Genomic DNA, 26,887 nt, shown 5'->3' with positions numbered 1-26,887 from the left:
TCTCTCTCTCTCTCTCTCTCTCCCTCAAGGTGGTATCTAAACATTCTCATGTGGTTTTGGTAAATAAAACAGATTTGATTTCCAGGCGTTCCCGGGCCTCTGGAGCCGCGCAGCCACTGCTGATTAAACATTTGTTATTCATTCGCTCTTCAAAAGCCGAATCCAGGCTGATTAATGACCGGGACACGATGTGCCGCCGCGCGCCAGAGCTCTTAATGAGCCGTGAATTGTGATCAGCATGCTTTACCAATCAGCAGTTTGTTCTTAGTGAACTTTAAACACAGGATGAGGCTTTCTTTCAAAGAAAGACACAATATGAGGGCTGGAGGAAGATAAATGACAACTGGCAGCTCTCATTGCTGCAGATCACTCTCTATTTTAAGGACCTGATTGAAGAGTCTGAAGAGGCTCTCTAGCATCATTGGTCTGTCTCTGAAGGGTCTGGTATCTGTCTGTAGGTGAGCCGTCTGCTGATGCTGGGTGGAGCCAATGTCAATTACCGTACGGAGGTGTTGAACAACGCCCCGGTCCTCTGCGTCCAGGCTCACCTGGGCCATCAGGAAATGGTCAGCCTGCTGCTGGAGTTCGGAGCAAACGTGGATGTGGTTTCAGAGAACGGCATGAGCTCCTTGTGTTACTCAGCAGCCGCTGGTCATCTGGAGCTGGTCAGCCTTCTCTGTAAGAGAGGAGCCACGGTCAGTATTTACATATATATATATATATATATAGTAATACGTTTATAATTTTTTTTATTTTATATTTATTTATCATATATATATATATATATATATATATATATATAAATATAAATTATACAGATATGTTTAATTTATGCAATTAGTATTATTCATATTTAAAAATTCTTTTTTATATGATTATTTAAGTACAATTTAAAGTCAGAATGAAGTGTCATTAAAAACCCTTTTTACAAAACATAAAATAATTAAACAGCAGATGACCAACATGGAACTTATAGTTTATTAATTTATCTACTAATTAAAAAAAGATTGTCTTTGACCAGTGTGTGGCTAACATTTTTTATTTCAACTAACAGAAATCTATTTTCTGATAGGTTAGGTTTACTATAATAACCCTGAAAAAAAAAAATATTTGAAATGCAGTTTGCTGTAAAAACCACGCTCATGTGCATGTGGAGTCACTTACACAGTGTTACACATGTTGTCTTTTGTTTTCAGGTGGATCACGTGGATAAGAGTGGCCAGTGTGCGCTGGTGCATGCGGCCCTGCGGGGTCATTCAGAGGTCATCGAGTGTCTGCTGGAGCTGAGCTGGAGCGCTGAGGGTCAACACGACCTGAGCCTGAAGAACAGAGCCCTGCAGCAGGGGCTCATCGCCGCCTGCAGTATGGGACACATTCATGTGAGCTCACACACACACACTCACATACACACACTCACACACACACACACACACACGCACGCACACGCACGCACATACACACACACACGCACACGCACACACACACACTCTCACACACACACACACACGCACACACACACACACTCACTCACACACACACACACACACACTCACACACACACACACACACACACACACTCACACACACACACACACACACCCACACACTCATGCACACACACACCCACTCACACACACACACACATGCACACACTCATGCACACACACACACACACACACACACACACTCATGCACACACACACACACACTCACACTCATGCACACACACACACACACACACACTCACACTCATGCACACACACATACTCACACACACTCATGCACACACACACTCATGCACACACACACTTATGCACACACACACCCTCATGCACACACACACTCACGCACACACTCATGCACACACTCACACACACACGTGCTGCTGTCAGAACTTTTCTATTATGGTGCGAAATTTACAGGGGCATTTTTTAGCTTTTAACTGTTTTACTAACCCCCTAAAAGCGTACTGTGTCATCAATTTTTGTCAAATGATTCAGTTCAGTTATTTAATTAACAATAAATAATCAGAAAAATTGCATCTGGCACTCATAAAATCAAATCAGCTTCAAAAACAAATGCAGGAGTAAATAATGCACAAGATGCACAATAAATCATCTGTTAGAATACAGCTCGATACGGTCAACCATAGCAGCTGATTTTGATTTATTACATTTCTTCTTGACATTCAGTGTTTTCAGAGCTGATTTTAGATTAAGTTGTTCCTCTTTAACTGTCTGACAGTAGCATGTGCGAATAACAACCACACTAAACCCATAATTAAACCTAAAATATAACAAAATGTCCAAATATGGATTGTTTTTTTAAAACCCATAGGAATTTATTACAAAATCGGACACATTTCCATCGCCATCAATGTCTTTTGTGACCATGGACCACAAAACCTGTCATAAGAGTCAATTTTATGAAATGGAGATGTATACATCATCAGAAAGCTGAATAAATAAGCTTTACATTGATGTATGGTTTGTTAGGATACGACATAGAGAAAGTCATCTTTAAAGTTGTCCAAATGAACTTCTTAGAAATGCATATTACTAATGATAATATTTTTTTATTTTTTTTTTTAAAGTATATTTACGGTAAGAAATGTACAAAATATGGAACCATGATCTTTACTTAATATCCTAATAATGTTTGGCATAAATGAAAAATCTATCATTTAGACCCACACAATGTATCATATAGCATTGTTTACAGTGTATTGTATTGTAACGTACTGCTGCAAATATACCTTTGCCACTTATGACTGGTTTTGTGGTTCAGGGTCACAAGTCCTGGTTATTTTCTGACCCTAGTGTGCTCCCGTATTTGTTCACATAAAAGGAGTTTAAGTGGATGTATGTGCAGTGAACACGAGACCCAGGCCTTGAAGAATAATGAATCTTTAAGATGCTGTGAGGATGCGGTTGCCATGGAAGAACAGCCATAGCAACACGCTGGTCTCTGAGGTCAAGCTGTTTGAGCTTCAGTCTGAACTTGTTCATTCAACTTCCTGTTGATTGACCCAGATAGTTTTCTTTGTTGCTGGTGCTAACTTTTAACATTTAACATTCACATTTATTTGTCCTTATGACAAACTTTCAGTTTTTTCCTTGCATTTTTCCTTGTACCCAGCATGAATGTTTTTTAATTTTAATCACTTTATCGATGGCAGTGTTATTTTATTACCATTGATTTACTATTGTTTTTTTGTTTGGTTAAAATTTTTAATATCTGTAATTTTTTTGTTTTCTCTATAATTTGTTTAATTTAATTTGTTGATTTATTAACGTTTACATTTTTTAAAAGTTAATTTATTTTAAGTTTTCAGTTTTCTCTATAATTTCTCTATAATTTATTTCAATTTTGTTTCTTTATTATTGTTTTTATAATTTTATGTTTGTTAGTTTTCAGTTTTCTCTAATTTATTTCAATTTTGTTTCTTTATTATTGTTTTTATAATTTAATGTTTTATTAGTTTTCAGTTTTCTCTAATTTATTTTAATCTTGTTTCTTTATTATTGTTTTTATCATTTTATGTGTATCAGTTTTCTGTTTTCTCTATAATTAATTTCAATTCTGTTGTTTTTATCATTTTAAGTTTATTTTATTTTATATTATTTTTAGTTTTCTCTATAATTTGTTAAATATTAATTTTATTGTTTTATTAGTCCTTTTATCATTTGAAAAGTTCATTTTATTTCATATTTTTTTGTGTTCTCTAATTTTAGTTTAATTAAACAATTTTATTAGTGTTTTTATAATTTTAAGTTTATTTTATTTTATATTTTCGGTTTCCTCTAATTTTATTGTATTGTTGTTTTCTTAGTGTTTTATAATTTTAACATTTTGTATAAAATTTTGTATTGGTATTATTAGTTTATTAGTTATTTGTTATAGTAAAAAGAAAGATCAATGTTTATAAAATAAAATAAGGGTAAAGTTTTTTATTATTATTATTATTATTTCAGCTAAAGATTTTATTTCAAGTAACAAAAATGTTTTGTATAGTTTAAGTTTTAGTTAAATATAATAACTCCTTCAGACTTTCATTCTTAAAATCAATTTGTTTTTACCATGTTGTAGTGCCTCATTAAATTAAGTCACTGGAGAATAACTTCACCAAAGCCAGTTTTTCCCCACATGTGGCATTTAATGACCCTGGCTTCATTTGCCGATCTGTTCTAGTGTTGCGTTTGACTGATGTGAGCTGGTGTTTTTGGCAGGTGCTGGAAGCCTTGTTGGCGTTGAATAATGAACTGGAGGTGCAGACTGATGCCCACGACACACTGTGGGGCGAAACAGGTATGTTCAATTCTTCTTAATGTTTTTATCTCTCCTCTCTCTCACAGTGTGTCAGAATTGCAGTCAGTGGGAAGCTTGTAGTGAATTGTGGGCAGTGGTGGACAGTAACGGAGTAGCTTTACTTCGTTACTGTACTTAAGTACATTTTTCAAGTATCTGTACTTTACTGGAGTAGTTTTATTTTTAGCAACTTTTACTTTTACTTCACTACATTCCAAAGCATAAAATCGTACTTTTTACTTCACTACATTTCATAAAACATATCGTTACTCCCTATAATATATCACGTGCTCCGACACGCAGAAGCGGTTTCTGATTCATCATGAACGAAGTGAGTCCTTTCAAAATAAACTTTTAAATCGGATCGCGAATCGCAACAAACGATTCGTTTACGAATTAGAATGATCCGATTGCAGCTGTTCTGGAGTCGACCACTCACTGATTCAAATGAACCGTTTAGTGCGAGTCTCCAGAAGTAAGAACCGGGAGATCTTGTGAGCGCGCGTGCGTCTGATGTTGCTAAAAGTAAGTTATGTCGAAATTTTGGATGAATTATTGTAACTGAAAATCATATTTAGGTCAAAACTGTCAGTTGTTTGGGAACTAAATCCGTTGTAAAGAGTGATCTATTTAAGCCCACTGAAATGCTCGAGTGCAGACGATGCAGACACATCAATTTTAGGTAAAAAAAAAAAACAACAACAAAAAAAACCCCATAAAATAACACAGATTAAATACAATAACTCATGCACGTTCAAATTCACCGCTGCCGCAATGTTAACAGTTTTATTAAAATGTCCTATGTTACGTCTGTTTTTATATTGTTTATCGACAGTAACGTTATACGTATATTGTTTGGATTAACTAGACGAGTAGACAGACATGAATGTTCATTGTACTGAAAATAAGTAAATATTGTTAGCTGATGCTAACTGTCTAGCTAACAAGCTTGTTAGTGCTAAGTTGATGTAATTTTTATAATGTCCAAATATTTTTATTCAGCCACATAAAGGATGTGATGTTCAGAACATGGTAACTACAGTAATTATCAGTGGGAAGAGATGCACCCCGTTTGGCTAGGGGTGTTTTTAAACCACAGACAAGATTTGAGAAGGAAAAAATCATTATGAAATTTGTTTTATTATTTTTTTCCTTAAAATGTTCTTCCTAACTTCAGGCCTTATTATCATGTCATATATAGAGTACAGACCAAAAGTTTGGACACACCTTCTCATTCAAAGAGTTTTCTTTACTTTCATGACTATGAAAATAGTAGATTCACACTGAAGGCATCAAAACTATGAATAAACACATGTGGAATTATATATGGAATTATATACATAACAAAAAAGTGTGAATATGAAAATATGTCATATTGTAGGTTCTTCAAAGTAGCCACCTTTTGCTTTGATTACTGCTTTGCACACTCTTGCATTCTCTTGATGAGCTTCAAGAGGTAGTCACCTGAAATGGTCTTCCAACAGTCTTGAAGGAGTTCCCTGAAAGATGCTTAGCACTTGTTGGCCCTTTTGCCTTCAGTCTGCGGTCCAGCTCACCCCTAAACCATCTCGATTGGGTTCAGGTCCGGTGACTGTGGAGGCCAGGTCATCTGGCGCAGCACCCCATCACTCTCCTTCTTGGTCAAATAGCCCTTGATGCCTTCAGTGTGACTCTACAATTTACATAGTCATGAAAATAAAGGAAACTCTTTGAATGAGAAGGTGTGTCCAAACTTTTGGTCTGTACTGTAACTTTGATGTTCTGTAAAACAACTAACTTTAAAATACTTTTTTCTTACTGGTGAAGATCAGATGGTCATCTCTGTTTTCTCTCGGGTACATCACAGTGTAAGCTTCACAGTGAACATTACTCTCATCAGCGTAGTCCATATCAACAACAAAAATATCTTGACTCCATATAGTGGTTATTTTGGAAAAAATCCCAGGTATTTTGAGCAGTAGGATTATAAAAAAAATGTGCTAATATAAAATTAAATTAAGTAGTCTATATAACATTGCAAACATCTATCTTGCAGTACTTTTTTACTTAAGTACATAAAAAATTTAGTACTTTTGTACTTTCACTTGAGTAAAATTGAAAAAGGAGTACTTTTACTTTTACTGGAGTAATATTTTACCATATGTATCTGTACTTTTACTCAAGTACTTGATTTGTGTACTTCGTCCACCACTGATTGTGGGTGTCTGTAGATACATACATCATCAGAAATGAGTGATGGGATAAGGCTGCACAATCTTGGCGTTTCACAAAATCTGTCATTAAATGTCAAATCATATAAAAATGCACAATCTTTTATAGGAAGATCGGAAGGAGCGATTTTGTCGGATAAACTGTTATTGTGATCTCAGGTGCTGTTTGAAGGGGTTTGTGACAGTCTAGCGCTGTGATGAGTGACTCAGCTGTCTTCATCAGTCTGATGCCGCTCTACATTATGATTATTCAATGCTTCGCCCGGCCCAATTGAAGGTTTGCTGTAGATTGAGAGTTTGAGATGTGGCTGCAGTCACGAGTCCATTAAGGTCAGATGTGGACATTCATCTCATTTAATTACACATCTCTGCATCCGGTGTGACCTTCAGTGGCTTTATGTGAGGCTGTAAAGGAAGAGATACCGCTGTATTGTATCTATTGTGAGATAGAGGGAGATTTTGTTTATTATCCAGAAGAGACTGTGAAAAAATCATAGATTGAATCTTAAAAACAAACTGTGTGCATCTCAGCAGTTATCTCTTTTTTTCCCTCCTGTTTTCCTCTGTTCAGATGTGTATTTCCCTGAGTGAACTTTGTCAGTTGTTTTTGTGTTATTGATCAACAAGCCCATAATTGTGTTTCTTAATTGAGTGTCTGTGTTGTCATCAGATAAAGTTGTAATATTTCTAATGTATTAAATTGATGCTAGGACATTTGATTGGCTGCTAAGATGGATGGATATGTATGGATGCATAGATAGTAGGGCTGGGTAAAAATTTTTTTCGATTAATCGTTTTTTAAAATGTGGTCGATTCAAAGTCGATTCTCAAAGGCCATGACTCAATTTTTTTCCATATTTATTTCCGCAGACATTGAACGTAAGATTAGCGTTAATCTAATTACAAATCTTCTCCACTAGATGTCACATGTAGGCTACTAAAGAAATATAAGCTATAGCTTAATGTTTTTATGTGAAATTTAGTTTTTCATAAATTATTTTCAGACATGAGCAGACTTAACATTACGAACACATATAAGCGCACTTTGGCAGAATTCAATTCAAATAGTCATCAACAGCCATTAGTTCGATAAAAGGGAGAAAAAAATAAATGTGGAGAATGCCAGCGAATGAACACATACAAACAAGAATAGTCGCAGTATCAGTAGTGAAGGATTATTTTCGGTTTGCCCCGCACGCAACTCACTTGAGGAAGTTCAAGCAAATAGAAACACCATACACTACGCAGCAATCATCGTTAATTGAAGAAATGTGGCAAAACATCTCTGGAGAGAACCTCATATTATTAAATTCAAAAGTGCTTTCCTTTTTTGCATCAACATAGGCTACATTTGTGAACGCACATTTTCTGCAATGACGCGCGTCAAGTCATGCTCCCGTGTGCGTCTTACAGACTGCATCTTAAAGCCTCTTATACTTTCTGCGTCCGCGAGTCTGCTATGGACCGCTAGGTAAGCTTGACGTAAAAATCACCATCGGAGAGTGTGTGCCGAGGCTCTGAGCAGATGACCGCGCGGACAGGTGCACAATTGCACATGTTCAGGCAGTGTGAAGAAGCCCTTTGCCAATCGAACCTGTGCAATCCGTCAATAAAGAATATAAAGACAGCGATGTGCAATGATTCTGGGCAATTGTTTGTTCACATGTTTGTTGCAGAGCGGACCATCAGCGTGCGCTTTCGGAAGTATAAATGGAAGAAGTCCGCGTCAGCGCTGGCCGTGTCTGCGTCCAGATCGTTCATGCGGAAAGTATAACACAGGCTTTACAATCGCAACTTCATTGTGCTGTTACTACATCGAGCCGAATTTCACAAATTTTTCAGCTCCTGACAGAATCATGTGTTTTATTTATGGGGAGTAGAATTATTTATTTCAATGAATCTAATCAATTAGATACCATAATATTTAGGCTATAATGTTATAAATCAGGTTGGTTTGTATTGGTGACGAAATGTGCGTGCAGCCTGCGAGACTTGTACTTGGACCATAATGCGGCCCGGTGGGAAAAAAGGTTGAGAACCACTGGCTTGGTTTCAGGTGCTTTGTCGACGTAAAAAGTCAGAGGTATGGAAGCATTTTAGATTTCGTAAGTAAGACAACGACGATAGTGTCGTGGACAAGAACAAAGCATTTTTCATCTTGCATCAAACTTGTATTTATTTAACATAATTGTATGCATTTGAAAATTAGAGATGGGTTCTGTTTTAATGTACCCAAGTGCACCTAAAATAAAAGAGTGTAATATACAGGTTTGTGGCTCTTAATTTCTTTTTATTAATTACCCAATTGTAAACTTATGTTCACTGTTCTTTTTTATACTTATAGTATTTGTTTTAAATCTATATTCATTGACTTGAATCGAGAATCGAGTATAGAAAATCGAATTGAATCGAAATTGAATCGATCTGGAACATCTGAATTGATACCCAGCCCTAATAGATAGATAGGTAGATGGATTATGGATGGATAGATGGATAGATACATGGATGGGTGGATGGATAGATGGATGCATGGATGAATGGATGATGATGGATGGATGGATATAGGGATGGATTTATATATAGATGGATGGGTGGACAGACGGATGGATGGATAGATAGATAGATAGATGATGGATGGAAGGATGGATGGATGCATATATATATATATATATATATATATATGGATAGATGGATGAATAGATGATAGATTGATGGATGGATGGATATATGGTTGGATGGATATATGGATGGATTGATATATGGATGTATGGACGGACAGATGGACGGATAGATAGATGGATTGATGGATGGATGGATGATGATGGATGGATGGATATATGGATGTATGGACGGACGAATGGACGGATAGATAGATGGATTGATGGATGGATGGAGTGATGGATGTTGATGGATGATAATGGATGAATGGATATATGGATGGATTGATATATGGATGTATGGACGGACGAATGGACGGATAGATAGATGGATGGATGGATGGATAGATGATAATGGATGGATGGATAGATTTCCTGTTTCTCAGCACAATCAACACTCTTTGATGTGTGTCAGATGTTTTGTGTGGATCCAGACTGCAAATTCACAGGGTTTACAGATGCATTGTGGGGGATCGTGTGGTTCTGCTCATTACGCAATATATATAAATACATACGATATATATAATATATATAAATACAATACATATAAATACGTCTACGATTATATCATAATTGTTGTTTAAACTATGTGTGATTTGACTTTATCGAGTATATGGCAAAAACCAAACAAAACACCTACCAAAAAAAAAAAGTTCATAAAAAGATTGCCATCAAGGATATTTGTAATGTTGTAGTAGAAGTCATTTTTGACTGGGAAGAGCTAATTTGGATTTGGATTTGGATTTTCAGCACAGCACAAGGGTCATAATTTACTGAAGGGTTATAAAATCTAATCTGTTGATGTTGTTTTTCTTGTTTTTGATGTCAAAAGTGATCTAGCCATGTTCTTGAGCTGTGATGATCACTGTAGGGTTTGTGGGCATGCACAGACTCAGACGGATATAATAAGCAGCCGTCCGTGCTCCTTTCTGTCCTGTTTCTCGAGCAGAAAACAAGCGAGTGTATGAGCTCACAGGTTCTGCTGGAGGTAAACATGACCAAAACACCCCAGCCAGAAAACACGGATGAAATGATTTGCCTTCAGCTCTGTGAAATTAGTGTGGAAACTGTGAGAATAACAATGGAGCTTTTATCTGAAAACACTAAAACCCCTTAAAAACATGTTTTTGATTAGTTTAGGATGCATTCTTTCTCCATGTTTCTGTGTCACTCTTTCGTGTAAGTGAGAGAAATCAGTACCCTTGACTCCAGATGGATGTTGAGCTTCTTGAAGACATTCCTCTAATGGCTCTGGCATCTTTTCCAAATGGATGCTGTTGCTCCGCTGTGTGGATGATAGTTCTAGCCTGAACACAGTCTGTCCGTTATGAGAGCACAAATATTCCACTCTAATTAAAGCCTTTGCTGTACTAATATTACTAATATTGTTAGTATAATTATTATGTTGTATGTATTATTTTTAATTATGTATTTTAGATTATAAAACTAATAGATCAAGTGCTAAATTCTGATTTGATGAAATTTAAAACTTAGTTTTACACATTGAATATTAACACATCAAGTTGCCATTTTGCTAGGCAACCATAAACAAAATACAATGATGCTGTGTTACCATTGTGTTAGAATCACTTTAAAAATGAGATTCTACTCAGAGCAGTTCTTTTTTATTATTTCATGTTATTTATATTTTATAATTATTATTATTTATAAATAATTAATTTGAATATTACAATTAAATGTATATAATATATTTTAAATATATTAAATATAATGATATTTGTAATATTATTTTGTAATTTATTTAAATATTCATATTTTGTATCATTTTATTATTATATTTATAGTTAATACATATTATTTAATTTTGTTAATCAATTAAAATTGAATATATATATATATATATATATATATATATATATATATATATATATATATATATATAAATAATATACAGTACAGACCAAAAGTTTGGAAACATTACTAATTTTAATGTTTTTGAAAGACGTCATCAAGCCTGCATTTATTTGATCAAAAATACAGAAAAAAACTGTAATATTGTGAAATATTATTACAACTTAAATTAATAGTTTTCTATTTGAATATACTTTAAAAAAAATAATTTATTCTTTGATGCAAAGCTGAATTTTCAGCATCATTGCTCCAGCCTTCAGTGTCACATGTAGCATCAGTCGATCACATGATCATTTAGAAATCATTCTGATATTCTGATTTATTATGAGTGTTGGAGACAGTTCTGCTGTCTAATATATTTGATGAAGAAAAGGTTCAAAAGAACTGCATTTATTCCAAATAAAATAAAATTCTAATAATATATTTTCTTTACTATCACTTTTTATGAATTTAACACATCCTTGCTGAATAAAAGTATTGATTTTATTAAAAAAAGAAAAAATTACTGACCCCAAATTACTGAACAGTAGTGTATATTGTTATTACAAAATATTTTTATTTTAAAAACATAGCTTTTTTTTTTTTTTTTTTTTACTTTTTATTCATCAAAGTATCCTCAAAACGTATCACAACTTCTGAAAAAAATATTAAGCAGCAGAACTGTTTCCAACTTTAATAATGAATCATCATATTAGAATGATTTCTAAAGGACCATGTGATAATGATCCTAAAAATTCAGCTTTGCATCACAGAAATAAATGATCATTTAAAGTATAATACATTTAAAAACAATTATTTTAAATTGTAATAATATATTGTATTATTAGGCTTGAGAAGCAGAAGAAACTTCTTTCAAAAACATAAAAAATAGTAATGTTTCCAAACTGTTGGTCTGTACTGTATGTATATGTGTATGTATATGTGTGTGTGTGTGTATATATATATATATATATATATATATATATATATATATACATAATCTGTTTTTAAAGTATTGAATAGTTTCATGTGATACCCACACTGTTATTCTGGCATGTTTTCTCCCTATCTTTTCGCACCAGTCACCCTTCTCTGCAGAATGTTAAACATCCGCTCAACCAATCACAACTCACCATTCCACGCATTATAAACCATAATGACGGCGCTTTGTATACACGCGGCATCTTAGTTTTCCTCATCTACTTTGTACTTTGTGATCAACAAACATTAGTGCTGCATGATGAATGGCATGTGATTGTTATGCACATCTCGTCAGTAAAGCCGGTTCTGTGATTAGTAGTAAATCTCCATCATGTGCTTTCAGATGGAGCAGCATTTACTACAAAGAGTCGTAGATCAAGCTACGCAATATTGCGTTCATGCTCGCAGACTAATCACATTCGATTATGAACGCAATATTGCGTAGCTTGTCAGTGTTAGTGTTTTTATAATGCCATTTATTTTTTTGTTAATACAGCACATAGCACTAGTCAACTAAATGAATGTAACATGGCAAAGATGAATGCACTTTTTGAAGTTGAATGTAAGAGAAATGTCATTTTGGAATTTCTGTGGTCTAATGTGATATTGTTGCTCATTTCCTAGTTCATGATGAAATTTTATTTTACTGTTGCATTTAATTTATAGCATTAACAAGATGACCCGTTGAATTCATTTTGTGATTAATGACTGATGAATGTATTTTTGTCCAGTTTTATTAATGTAATTCCTTTATATGGTTCTATTAAATATTTTCAAGATGGTTTCTGTACTTTTTTGTGAGTGAAATCACATCTGCAATATCTTGCATCTTGAATTTCTCCCAAAATAATATAGCATGCATTATATGTGCCTCATTTTATTACTTATTTTAAATAGTTTGTAACATTCAATGAGAACTCATAATGCGTCTTTGCATTTCTCTTTATCGTCTTAGCTCTGACTGCGGCCGCAGGACGGGGGAAGATGGAGGTGTGCAGCTTTCTGTTGGAGCTGGGGGCGCAGGTTCAGCAGGTGAACAGGAGAGGAGCGTGTGCCCTGTTCTGCGCCGTCCGTCAGGGACACTGGCAGGTGAGACCCTGCAAACCACCCCAACAACACAAACAGCAATACTTCCTCATCAGAAAAGATGTTTAATGTAGGAACGTCCCTCTTTCAGATTGCAGATCTGCTGCTGCAGCATGGGGCGGATGTGAATGTAAGTGACAAGCAGGGCCGAACGCTGCTGATGGTGGCCGCATGTGAGGGGCATCTCAGCACGGCCGACTTCCTGTTGTCTAAAGGTGAGTGACATGCACTAATGCATTTCATTTATCAGCGTAATCTTTTGCCATTTATAATGCAAACAAAGTAGAGGAGTATAAAAGTGGCAGGTTTCCAGCAAGACTTCCTCTGCTTTTCCCAGGAGCCTCTTTAGGGTCGGTGGATAAGGAAGGGTTAACTCCGCTCAGCTGGGCGTGTCTAAAAGGACACAAGAACGTTGTTCAGTTTTTGGTGGAGAAGGGTGCAGTTATTGACCACTCGGACAAGAATGGACGCACTCCGCTGGACCTGGCGGCTTTCTACGGAGACGCAGACATCGTGAGTGAAGAGTGTTTTGTAGACAGAGCTCAGCAGGACTCTTTCTGATGTAGATCGGTGTGTGAAGTCGCAGGACTGATGCATTGGATCATGAGAGAGATCGAAGGGTTTTTGGCAAGTTTTTGGCACTGTAGCTTGATGCTTTTAGATTGAGTTAATAAACTGGATGCAGAATCATAATTTGAGTTTACGGTAAATAATGTTATGGACACTGACTTTGTTGAATATCTAATTTGTCTAATCAAATGAGAAACTGATTGCATAAAACATAACAAATCAGGAAATAAAGGCAATAAATGGAAATTAAAGATGTCTACTTATAAGGTTTTTAATCTTCTGCTCAACAAGGATGCAATTATTTGATCAATAATACAGTCAAAATTATGAAATTGTATTACAATTTAAATGAAATGTTTTCTATGTGAATATATTGTAAAATATAATTTATTTCTGTGATCAAAGCTGCATTTTCAGCATCATTCCTCCAGTCTTCAGTGTCACATGATCTTCAGAAATCATGAAAATATGATGATTTGCTGCTCAAGAAACATTTCTGATTATTATCAATGTTGAAAACCGTTGTGCTGCTTCATATTTTTGTAGAAAACATTCAATATTTTATTTTTCCAAATTCGTTGATGAAAGGAAAGCTCAAAAGAACCGCATTGATTTGAAATAGAAATGTTTTGAAATATTATACATGTCATTACTGTCACTTTTGATTAATTTAATGCATTCTTGTTGAATTAAAGACTTTGTTTCTTAAAAAAAACAAAAAAATTACTAACCCAAGCTTTTGAACAGCAGTGTATTTTAGCACAAAGTGTAGGAAATTCCTCTTTGTCCTTCTAGTTCAGAGTCCCGGTCACTGATGAGTCGAGGTGTGTGTTTGCAGGTTCATTATCTGGTTGAGAAGGGGGCTGTGATTGAACATGTGGACTACAGTGGCATGAGGCCGCTGGATCGAGCCATCGGCTGCAGAAACACCTCAGTGGTGCTGACCTTACTGAAGAAAGGAGCCAAACTAGGTGAGATCCTGTGGATGAAAACCATGCCTTTTCATATTTAAATCTTCATGTGTTTGCACGATGGGGTTTTCAGTCTGAGTAGACTACATGTGGTTTCTGAATTGATTCACTGAAAATAGAGCATTAGCCAATCGGTTCTTTTCTCCTGAAGCTCTTACATTATAGACCCTCCTGCCTCCTCCTTGTGTGTGTGTGTGTGTGTGTGCGTGTTTATGTGGTTTATGAGGATACTTGTATAATGACATAGGTATTACAATGTGAAGGTGGTTTAAGAGGACACTTCCTGTGTCCCCATAATTCAAAACTGAAAAAACATACTAATAAAATAAATATAATAGAAATATACAGTTTGTACAGTATAAAAACCAACACACCTATAGGGAGTCCCTGTAAACCATTAAAAAAAACAGGTTGTGTGTGTTTGTGTGGGTGTGTGTGTGTGTTTCCACTGACTTGAGCTGATTAAACCCATCATCTGCACACATAGTGCCATAGTGTCATGATCTTTATGAATCATATTCATTTTCAGAAATTCTTGATATCCAAAGTTTGCCTTGATGATGCACACATTATTTAAAGGTGTTTAAAAAGTCATTACTTAGTTATTTAATTTCAGTCTTACTGATGACACAAACTACACTTCACATATATCAACTAAAATACATAACCAAATAATCATAGTCATCAAAATATAAATGAAAATAAAGTGGCTGAAGTTGTTTCCATATTTATTTATTTATCAGTGATTTTCAGACTTTTTTCTCCTGCTGAACTTCTTTGAAATAGTTTAACTTCTTGTCTTAAAATAGTTTAAATAAAAATGTTAAGAATTAAAAAAAAAAATATTGATTCAGAATATTTTTTTTTAAATATAATAATATCCTAATGATGCAAAAATAACATGCAGAAGACAAACACCTCAGTGTGACAAAGGTCTCAATAATATTAAGCAGGCGTTCCCAATCTAAAGCTTGGGAGAGAATGAAAAGATGTAAATGTATTAAAAATGAGCCCGTTTTTGGGTCCGGAGCTTTCTTTTCTTCAGTGGAAGCAAGCCGAGAGAAACACGTGAGGTCTGAAGGCTGCTGTGTGTCTGCTGTGGATGTGTGATGCTCTATGTCCTCTCTGCATGTCTCTTTCTGCTCTCTTTTTCATTCTTCTCTCTTGAACTGCTTTCATTAAAACCCTCGTCAGGCTACAGAACATCACCTTATGATCGAACAGGTACACTCTTTAGGTAACTCTGTTTTACACCAATTCAATATTTCTGCTCAGCTGTGTCTTGAGGATCAGTTGTAACGCTCCACCTCTCTCTCTCTCCATCTCTCTCTCTCCCTCTCTCTGTGTGTGTCTCTCTATCTCTCTGTCTCACTCTCTCTCTCTCTATCTCTCTGTCTCACTCTCTCTCTCTCTCTCTCTCTCTCTCTGTGTGTCTCTCTATCTCTCTCTCTCCCCCCTCTCTCTCTCTCTCTCTCTCTCTCTATATCTCCCCCCCCCCCCCCCCCACTCTCTCTCAAGGTAACGCAGCCTGGGCGATGGCGACCTCCAAACCCGACATCCTCCTCATCCTCCTGCAGAAGCTGATGGAGGAAGGCAACCTGCTGTATAAGGTCAGGACAGATTCAAGTTCAGAGTGATTATATGAAGACACTTAACACCTCAAGGTTGAGATTCTTCAAGAATATTTCAGGGAAGTTTTGATATGTGATATATTAATCACTGAATTCCTATTCAAATAAACATGGGAATGATTAACATGAAATAAATGTTGATTACAGTTATAAATAATATTTGATAATTTTATTTAATATTTCATAATATAATGTTTTTTATTAATTCAATAATATTATATATATATATATATATATATATATATATATATATTATCATTAAAATGATATATAAATCTTCTAATATTCTAATTATATTATTATGCATATAACTTTAATTAAAATGTATTAATATACATATATAAATATTATCTATAAATATTATATATTTACCTTTCAATAAAAGGTAATATATAATAATTATATAATTATATGTTAATTTATAATTATGTTAATTTATAATTATAACCAACATTCAACATTCAACATTCAATTATAACCAACATTCAATATTTCACTCAGTCCATCCATTTAATTAAATATATATATAGAGAGAGTGAGAGAGATAACATTTTAATTTTTAAACTTATATATATATATATATATATATAAAATATGTTAAATACAGGATCATGTAATTTATTCTTTACAAGATAATATATAATTATTACATACCTTATCAATTTAACATTTTAAATGAAAAATGATATATAAATATAAATAATTATAAATATAATTTATTCAAAACGAGGGTAGGGTGGATATGTGGATTAGAATTATAAATTATAATAAGTAAATGTACTATGCATTTTTAATATATAAAATTATTGCATTTTTTTAGGGTGGATGAAGCAAGATAAATGTTGATTATAAAAATTTTATTAATAATAAATAAATTGTGTATATACATGTGCTGGTCATATAATTAGAATATCATCAAAAAATTGATTTAACTAATTCCATTCAAAAAGTGAAACTTGTATATTATATTTATTCATTACACACAGACTGATATATTTCAAATGTTTATTTCTTTTAATTTTGATGTTTATAACTGACAACTAAGGAAAATCTCAGAAAATTAGAATATTATTTAAGACCAATAAAAATAAAGGATTTTTTGAAATCTTGGCCAAATGAAGAGTATGAGCATGTACTAGAGCTGTAGTCAAGTCCGGCTTTGTCGAGTCCAAGTCAAGTCCAAGTCCAGGACTAGTCGAGACCGAGTCAAGACCGAGTCCAAAGAGGTTCGAGTCCAAGTCCAAGACCGAGTCCAAATGAAAGAAAAAAGGGTCCTCTTCAAGACCACATACTTAACTACTGATAATGTTTGTGATGCAAGAGAAAGCATATCTCCTATTCTAAGAAAATCATTTTACATTATTATTTGTAATGATCAAAAAGCATGTACAAAGTAACAACTCTGAAAAATTTAGCTCCAACTGGCCTTAAAACACCTGGAAGATTAGTGTGTCTAGTAAGAGCTTGATTAGGTTCAAGTGTGTATAATTAGGGTTAAAGCTAACAGGGGCGTTAAACAAGATCCTGGGCCCTATGCATAGGCAGTCCTGATGGGCCCCCTTGGCCCCCACCCATGAAAATATCCAGGTAAAAAATATATATTTCAGATTCATACTTTTCAAGGGCCCTCTCTTCCTTTGGGGCCCTGGTAATGAGTACTGGTTTTACCCCCAGTCCGACCCTGGGAGCTAAACTTGGATAAACAAAGTTTGGAACTGTAAGGTCAAATAATTTTTATGTACTTTATTTTTTGTTGACATTATATCTGTGGTCAAAAATGTATATGACAGATGCCTAATTGGCACAGTGCACAGACACACGCAAAGCTCGGGATATATGACAAATGCGCGCAGCAAGGCTAGAATGGATACGTTTGGCTCTACTGGACATGCGCACATAAATACAGCGACATTTTTGTCATACTATGCTAGTGCTTGCATAGACTAGTCGAGCTCTGTCGGAAACAATCGACTACTCCAGCATGCATTAACCATAATGAATACAAAGTGATTGCAAGTAACACGTGAATTTTAGAATTACAATATTGCGTGGCGCTGTTACTATATGACCTTATCTATGTTGCATGTAAAAATAAAATACGTAATGTAATAATTAGGGTTGTGCCTGAAGCCGAATACCTTATTCGGAATGGCACGGATAATGGCTTAAAAAACGAATAACGCTCAAGGAATAATTCTGCCTGAATACTCGGCTAAAGCTGACAGAGTCTGGTGTTTCCTAGATAACAGGTGAGCCAGGGCATCAGCGCCAGAAGTTAATGAATGTAAACTTTATGAGTGAAAAGAGCGCAAATCAAACACCGCATTGTTGTCACCTCTCTGTTTATCTCTCAGAAATCAGAGCGTTGCAAGAGTAATTTTACCTATAATAATACATCATAGCTACACGTTATATTATTTGCATATATTTAAAAGGCAAATATTGAAAGCTTAGGCTACCATGATACGAATGAATGGAATAAGCACAGCGCGCTCGCCAATCAAACAGCAGCGTTTCGTGTCTCAGTCTCTCAAAAACCAAACCAGTTCTCTCTCAAGAGTAGGCTAATAATCAGCTTAGATACGGATACATTGTCTACTTGTCCTACATGTTTGCATATTTACCTTTTGCTGGTTTGCGCGGAACACACACATCTGTTTAGTGAAGTTCATTAACATTAAGACTCGCTCAAAGTGTTCTGCGTAATGAGAATGTGTGCATTGAATGGATTCAGTCGTGTTCAAATGATCACTATGACACGTTTGTCATGACATCTCTCTGCTTGCATGATAAATATTATTTTAGAAATTAATAATTATTTCAGTTTAACACGACATACTTGTTCAGTGATAACTACGAAAAAATATATAAAAAGTCATAACAGTCTTATCAAGTAACTGTACGATGTTGTATCCGAATGCAGATAGGAAAACAATTGTGATTGTTACAGATACAAATACTGGCTGTTACATGAAAATGTAAATATGTAATGTCATATATAAAGTTTTTAAAATTTACATATGTAATTGTTGCATAAGGCTATACATTAATACGCGTTTATTGATAAAAAAAGGCTATCTAGGTGTAGACGTAAATAAAACACAATCTAACAGGTAGAAAATTAAATTAGAAACATCTAAACTTTTCAGGTCGCAGTAAGTGCACTGCTGGTCATGCACATCCTTTCCCGGAACAATACTGAAAGCTAAGGCAAGATGGAGAAACAGATGATCATAGTTGTACAAGGATAGCCATTTTTTAAATGAATCTATTAGCAGAGCTACTGCAAGTGATTTTAAGTGCTGGAATTCCATTTATTCTTTGCTGAAACTTCTGCGTCATCATGGAGAGCGGGTCATGGTTGCCCAGCAACAGCAGACGCCACTGGAGCGCAAGTGCAGGCTACAGAGTGCTTTGGAAATAAGGAGAGCGGCGCGCCTAGCGTTTTCCACACGTTTTCAGTCGCGACATCATGCAAATGTGGTTTTGTTATGAAGGATAAATTTTTTATTTTATTTTTTTGCTGGACTCGGTCAAGACCAACTAGAAGACTTGGCGAGTCCAATGGCCAAGTCCGAGACAAGTCCGAGTGCAAATTCAACGAGTCCGAGACAAGTCCGAGACGACAGAAAAATGTCTCGAGTCCGGACTCGAGTCCAAGACCGGACTCGAGTACTACAGCCCTAGCATGTACATCACTCAATACTTAGTTGCGGCTCCTTTTGTCTGAATTACTGCAGCAATGCGGCGTGACATGGAGTCGATCAGTCTGTGGCACTGCTCCGGTGTTATGAGAGACCAGGTTACTCTGATAGTGGCCTTCAGCTGTTCTGCCTTCAGCAGCAGGAAGCATCAAGTTCTCTAAAACTTCCTGGTATATGGCTGTGTTGACCTTGAACATCAGAAAACACAGTGGACCAACACCAGCAGATGACATGGCACCCCAAACCATCACTGACTGTGGAAACTTTACACTGGACCTCAAGCAACGTGGATTGTGTGCCTCTCCTCTCTTCCTCCAGACTCTGGCACCCTGATTTCTAAAGAAAATGCAAAGTTTACTTTCATCAGAGAACATAACTGTGGACCACTCAGCAGCAGTCCAGTCCTTTTTGAAGCGAGATGCTCCTGACGCTGTCTGTTGTTCAAGAGTGTCTTGACACAAGGAATGTGAAGCTGAAACTCATGTCTTGCATACTTCTGTGTGTAGTGGTTCTTGAAGCACTGACTCCAGCTGCAGTCCACTCTTTGTGAATCTCCCCCACATCTTTGAATGGGTTTTGTTTCACAATCCTCTCCAGGGTTTGGTTATCCCTATTGCTTGTACACTTTTTCTACCACATCTTTTCCTTCCCTTCGCCTCTCTATTAATGTGCTTGGACACAGCTCTGTGAACAGCCAGCCTCTTTTGCAATGACCTTTTGTCTCTTGCCCTCCTTGTGCAAGGTGTCAATGGTCGTCTTTTGGACAACTGTAAGGTCAGCAGTCTTCCCCATGATTGTGTAGCCTACAGATCTAGACTAAGAGACCATTTAAAGTCTTTGCAGGTGTTTTGAGTTAATTAACTGATTAGAGTGTGGCACCAGGTGTCTTCAGTATTGAACCTTTTCACAATATTCTAATTTTCTGAGATACTGAATTTGGGATTTCCTTAGCTGTCAGTTATAATCATCAAAATTAAAAGAAATTAACATTTGAAATATATCAGTCTGTGTGTAATGAATGAATATAATAAACAAGTTTCACTTTTTGAATGGAATTAGTGAAATAAATCAACTTTTTGATGATATTCTAATTATATGACCGGCACCTGTGTGTGTGTGTGTATATATATATATCACACACACACACACACACACATATAGAGAGAGTGAGAGATCAGTGTTGAGTCTGACTAATAATAATCAAGAATTCTGGAGATTTGATACGTGATATTAATGTCTGAACACTTATTAAAATAAAATGGGAATTATTATCTCCAAACGCCTAATCAAATCACTGAGCTTGAATCCAGGGAGGAAATAATGACATAACAGAATCAGAAAGAGCTTTATTGCCAAGTATAAAACCAGAAGACAACACAGACAAAAAAATTAGTAGCAAATAAATAAGTTGTATAACCGATTGTGCTATAGATGATAATGGAATAGAATTGAGTAAGATGCAGGGATGTACTAGGATGGAGGGGTAACAAATAAATATAAGGATATTGCACATTTTTATTGCGTAAGTGGGGAACATTTAACTGTTCTTGTGCCTGACTGTCCTGGTATCACTACTGAGTGACTTGATGTGTGTGTGATTCTCTCAGAGGGGGAAGATGAAGGAAGCGGCTCAGCGCTATCAGTACGCACTCCGGAAGTTTCCCAGAGAGGGATTCGCTGATGAACTCAAGGCCTTTAAGGAGCTGCGTGTGTCGTTGTACCTCAATCTCTCCCGCTGCCGCCGGAAAACCAACGTAATGTGCTCTCTTTCACTTCTGCCTCTTCTGTACAGTCAGCTGATTTAGATAGCATTCTGTGACATAGAAATCCATCAGGAGCTGGACACATACAGTATAATGGTCAGATTTTGAATTCATCTATTAATAATGGTTGATATCCAGGTTTTTCTAACATCGTGCATCAAAAAAGGTTTTACAATCCACACCATAGTTTTAAAATACAACAGACTGGCATTATTGTTTTAGGATTATTTATACACAATTTATTCATATTCTGAATTAGCTTTTATTTTACATTTTCAGTTTTTACCAATGATTTAACTAATAAATATTTGGTGGAATAACACTGATTTTCAATCTCAACAAATGAAAACATTTTATTTTAAATTCTTAACATTAATGACTAATATTTTTAATATAAAATGTTATCATACCTTTTCAGAATAAAACAAATATTAATATTTTACTCAAATCCATACTTAGCTATTGACAAATTTAAGTTTCTCTGGATTTACTGTGTATATTATAATCTAATTATATAATAAATATAAATTTTTTCCTGATTTATTTTAGTCAACAGTACTGCACACATAATATTTCCCTTTTAATACATTTTTACATTAATCACATTATTTATTAACAAATTTGCACATACATTTTATTTCATTTGTTATTATTGATGCTAAGTTTTTATTGATCCCTATTTAAATCATGATCGAGACTATAAATACTTGATATCCCTAATTGTCAATTCATAATATATGTTCTATAATATTTAAATGTGATTTTAGCGAGGGTTTAGAGCTGGTTCTGCTGATCTGGATCAATCAGATTGTGGTTTTTCTCTGCTCAAAATGTCAAACACGGCAAGAAGAGAAAGATGCAGATTACTCCGAGGGCTCGAATTGATTTGAAGGTCTGTTCAGAAGTAATAGCCCGGCTCCAAAAGGTCTCCCGACACAATCCAGAGCCAGTTTCCAGTCTTTATCACCTTTGACTGATGACACATTGAACAAGAGCTGAAGAGTTGATTAATTACTTGGACCAATCTACAGCTATTCAGCCGTGCAGCTCTGTCTGAGTGGATGATTGCTTCTCTGATGTTCACTTCACTCTCTCTGACAGGACTTTGGATTGGCGGAGGAGTTCGCAACCAAGGCTTTGGAGCTCAAACCCAGATCATATGAGGCGTACTATGCTCGAGCCAGAGCCAAACGCAGCAGCAGGTGAGACCAGGATGCACTTTCATCTGCTCCAAACCTAGTGAGCCGCCTACTTAGGCAGCATTATAAGGCATCACTAGTGCACTTTACATGCAGAGACTGTTCTGGTCAAGTCAGAATTGCATTAAATATCAAACTGAATGCTAAATGTTGATTATAACAATAAAAAATAATTCAAATCTATAAGAAGTTATTTAAAAAAATATATTGAAACATCATTCACCTATTTAATTTGGTTGATTACAATTATATTTTAATTTAAATTAAATTATACAAATTAATTTTATTTGTAATCTCTTATGTATATATCATTTTAATTAAATGACTTATATTTCTAATCATATATATATATATATATATATATACACACACACACACACACATTCATACACACATATATATACATACATACACACACACACATATACATACATATATATATATATATATATATATATACATACATACATACATACATATATATACTAGTGGTGGGCATAGATATTTTTTTTTAATCTAGATTAATCTCACTTTGATCTTGAAATTAATCTAGATTAAAATGGCTCATTCGAATTCTGCCGAAGGCATTCAGAATATGTGTGTTACCCAAATAAAATTGACAAACAGTAAGTCTTTGAGAATGGGTTCATCAAGCTAGGTGCTTGAAAAAGCTGTAAACTAATTCCACATTGCACAAGGTGCAAACAACATTACTCCTGTTTCACACCAATGTTTAAGTTTTTTCCAAGTTTGTAGGTGTCAAGGTACAGAAACCAAATAATAGCACTGGAGAGTCTTCAATGTAAAAATGAAATATACAAACAAACCTACATTTATTCAGACACCTTCAACATTTCTCACATTATTACAGTTTTGCTATATATATCAAAAATTATACCTGGTGTCTGAATAATTTTTGGTTTGACTGTTAATGCAGTCAAGAGCAGTGAGTGATTTTCTTTCATTTTCTTGGATTAACATTACAGCAGCCAGTCGCTAAATTAGGCGTGGTCACTTTAAGAGACGGTGAACGCATCCAATATAATACACATCCCATTTTTTTCCTCAACTGTTTACTTTCACTTAAGAAATAACGTTAAATTTTTTCGAGCATAATTTCCAAGGTGGATATTTTGACATATTTTGTATGTATTTGTCGGCACAAGAGCAAAAATAAGCAAATTCGATGTTCAAGTGTTTTGAGACGCCTTTCTCTTCGCAGAAGAGAGCTCGGTTCAGTGTCACTGTCCGTGATACGCGGCTCTCTCTCTCAGCAGTGGCCCGTCAACTGTCCTGAGCATCTTTTTAGGCTGGCCTCAGCCAGTCGGTTATATAAAATGTGAAAGTCACCATAGCTTGCTTAGTATGGACCCAGCTCCCAACCCAACTTTTAGAATAGATTAACGGCGATATTTTTTTTATCGCCCGATAAGAGTCTTGCGTTAACGCCGATAACGGCCCACCACTAAAACATACATACATACACATACATACATACACGTACATATACATACATACATACATAATTACATACACACACACGTACACACACATACATATATATATACATATACATACATACATACACACACACACATACACATACACACATACATACATTATTGAAGGTGGAGAGAGAACTGTACATGCACTCCCCCCACCCACAATTCCTGCCGGCCCGGGACTCAAACTCAAAACCTTTCGATTGGGAGTCTGACTCTCTAACCATTAGGCCATACATACACATACATACATACACATACATACACACACACACACACACACATATACTTACACACACGTGCATACATTACATACACATACATACATACACACACACACACACACACACACACACACACACACATATACTTACACACACGTGCATACATACACATACATACATACACTTACACATACATACACATACATACATATAAATACATACGTACATACATACATATACATATATACATAAATACACACATACATACATATACACACACAAACATATACATACACACACGTACTTACATACACATACATACATATAAATACACATACATACAAACACACATACATACATACATATATATATATATATATATAAAGGTTTTTTTTTATATGTAATTCAGCAAATACAAGACCCTGGCTGGAGTGGGAGGGTGAAATATAATGCTAAATGTTGTAAAATTTCTTTGGTAGTTTCTAAATAATGATAGAGAAATAAGTATAGAATAATTTTACAAAACTCGAAAAAATGTCCGTAGAGTTTTGATTTGAGTTATGGTTCTTTTTCCTTTCACAATTGTTAGTGTTTCCAGTCTCAGTTATTCTTGTGATTTTCTCTCCATCTCTTTATGAACGCTGTACTCTCAGACAGTTTAGCGCAGCGTTAGATGACCTGCACGAGGCCACGAAGATCTGTCCCAACAACCGCGAGATCAGTCGTCTGCTGGCGCGCGTCGAGGACGAGTGTAAACAGATGCAGAGCAAATACCTGAGCAGCCCAGAGCACGCCGATCCAGAGCAGGACGACAGGACGGAGTGCATCCATGACGAGGAAGAGGAGGATGACGACTCTGAAGCCTGGTCTCGAAACATCTACTCACTAAACCGGACATCAAACGGCCGCTCGGTTTCACCGCCTCACAGACACCAGAAGAGCCTCGTCCTGCAGCCCAGCAAACAGGCACAGATCATCAAAACCAATCAGCATCTGGGCTCCTTACAAGCAGGATCCACACGACCAACACACACAAAAAACCAATCACAGTATGCTCCGTCCAGCCCCATTCCCAGCCGCCACATATCCACTGTGCTCAAGGCTGGACCAGGCATCGACATCAGCCCTTTACTGCCTGCAAACAACCACACAGACATCCAAGTGCACTCCTCCAAAACTCAGTCTCTAGAAGAGACGCTTTCCACGACTTCTGGAGCTCCAAGTCAAGAGCTGAGAAAAGATCCCAGCATGAGGGTCTCCAGCTCCACCAGCAGCCTGGCGTCCAGCAGCAGTTTATCAGACAGCGGGAAAGCGCAAGGCCCGGACGTGCGCACCAGAACCACATCGGACAAGCCTAAGATCAGCCAAACCGGCTCTGTGGAGTACAAACCCCGTCCGTTCATGGGAATCATGCACAAGACGGCTCGATTTCAGCAGCAGCAGCAGCAGCCGGTGGGGTCTCGAGGCTGGCAGAGTCACTCCACTGAAGGACTTGTGACTTCTGCGGGTCTGACGGGTGACATCGTGTACGGCAAACTGTCCGGAGCTTATTACGAGCCGCTCAAGGGTCCGGCCCTGCACAACGGGAGTCTGCATGCTAAAGAGTTCTGCCATAAAGAAAGCAAACCGGCCATGACACATTCATACATGGACAGTGTGAGCAAACAGCCCAGCTTAACTCGAGAAAACCACTCCAGTCATGTAGTGGCAATCAAACCAAAGAGATCCTTTATAGAGTCCAATGTTTAGGACGTTTATATGCAGTGACCCTAGAAAACACCCTTCAGATGAAGGGATCTGATCTGAGGACGATTCCAGCCCCTGTATATATATATGTACACACGTCCTTTGATTTCAACATTGATCATAATCAGAAATGTTTCTTGAGCAGTAAATCAACATATTTTCATGATTTCTGAAGATCATGTGACACTGAAGACTGGAGGAATGATGCTGAAAATACAGTGTAGCATCACAGAAATAAATTAGAGTTAAATAGAGATTCACACAGAAAACAGTTGTTTTAAATTGTAATAATATTTCACAATCCTAACTGTATTTTTGATCAAATAAATGCAGCTTTGGAGAGACTTCGTTCAAAAATAATAAAAAAATCCTTGGCGCTCCAAACTTTTGAAAGTTAGTTGTATGAATATGATAAATCATAGATATTAAAAACAATACACAACACAATCAATCAAAAAAAGTTCATGATACAAAATACAGTGTC

At 35.9% G+C, this 26,887-nt stretch overlaps 1 protein-coding gene across 2 annotated transcripts in view; it reads left to right on the top strand.

Moving 5' to 3' along the window:
- LOC113052916 (protein TANC1-like) overlaps positions 1-26,599 on the top strand; it is a 139,064-nt gene extending 112,465 nt beyond the window's left edge. Inside the window, exons 16-26 of one of the 2 annotated variants that reach the window (XM_026217394.1) lie at positions 459-695; positions 1,197-1,379; positions 4,230-4,308; positions 12,963-13,096; positions 13,185-13,308; positions 13,431-13,606; positions 14,502-14,634; positions 16,153-16,244; positions 21,577-21,723; positions 22,834-22,934; positions 25,311-26,599. In XM_026217394.1, coding sequence (XP_026073179.1) covers positions 459-695; positions 1,197-1,379; positions 4,230-4,308; positions 12,963-13,096; positions 13,185-13,308; positions 13,431-13,606; positions 14,502-14,634; positions 16,153-16,244; positions 21,577-21,723; positions 22,834-22,934; positions 25,311-26,406 — 2,502 coding nt within the window. In that variant the 3' untranslated portion in view covers positions 26,407-26,599. Of the gene's footprint in view, positions 1-458; positions 696-1,196; positions 1,380-4,229; positions 4,309-12,962; positions 13,097-13,184; positions 13,309-13,430; positions 13,607-14,501; positions 14,635-16,152; positions 16,245-21,576; positions 21,724-22,833; positions 22,939-25,310 lie in introns of those variants that run through there. The other variant, XM_026217395.1, reaches the window with a different exon arrangement.
- The last annotated feature ends 288 nt before the right edge of the window (positions 26,600-26,887 follow it).

This window comes from Carassius auratus, chromosome 34, assembly GCF_003368295.1.
Source record: "Carassius auratus strain Wakin chromosome 34, ASM336829v1, whole genome shotgun sequence".
NCBI lineage: Eukaryota > Metazoa > Chordata > Actinopteri > Cypriniformes > Cyprinidae > Carassius > Carassius auratus.
This window is presented reverse-complemented; position numbering and strand designations above follow the sequence as displayed.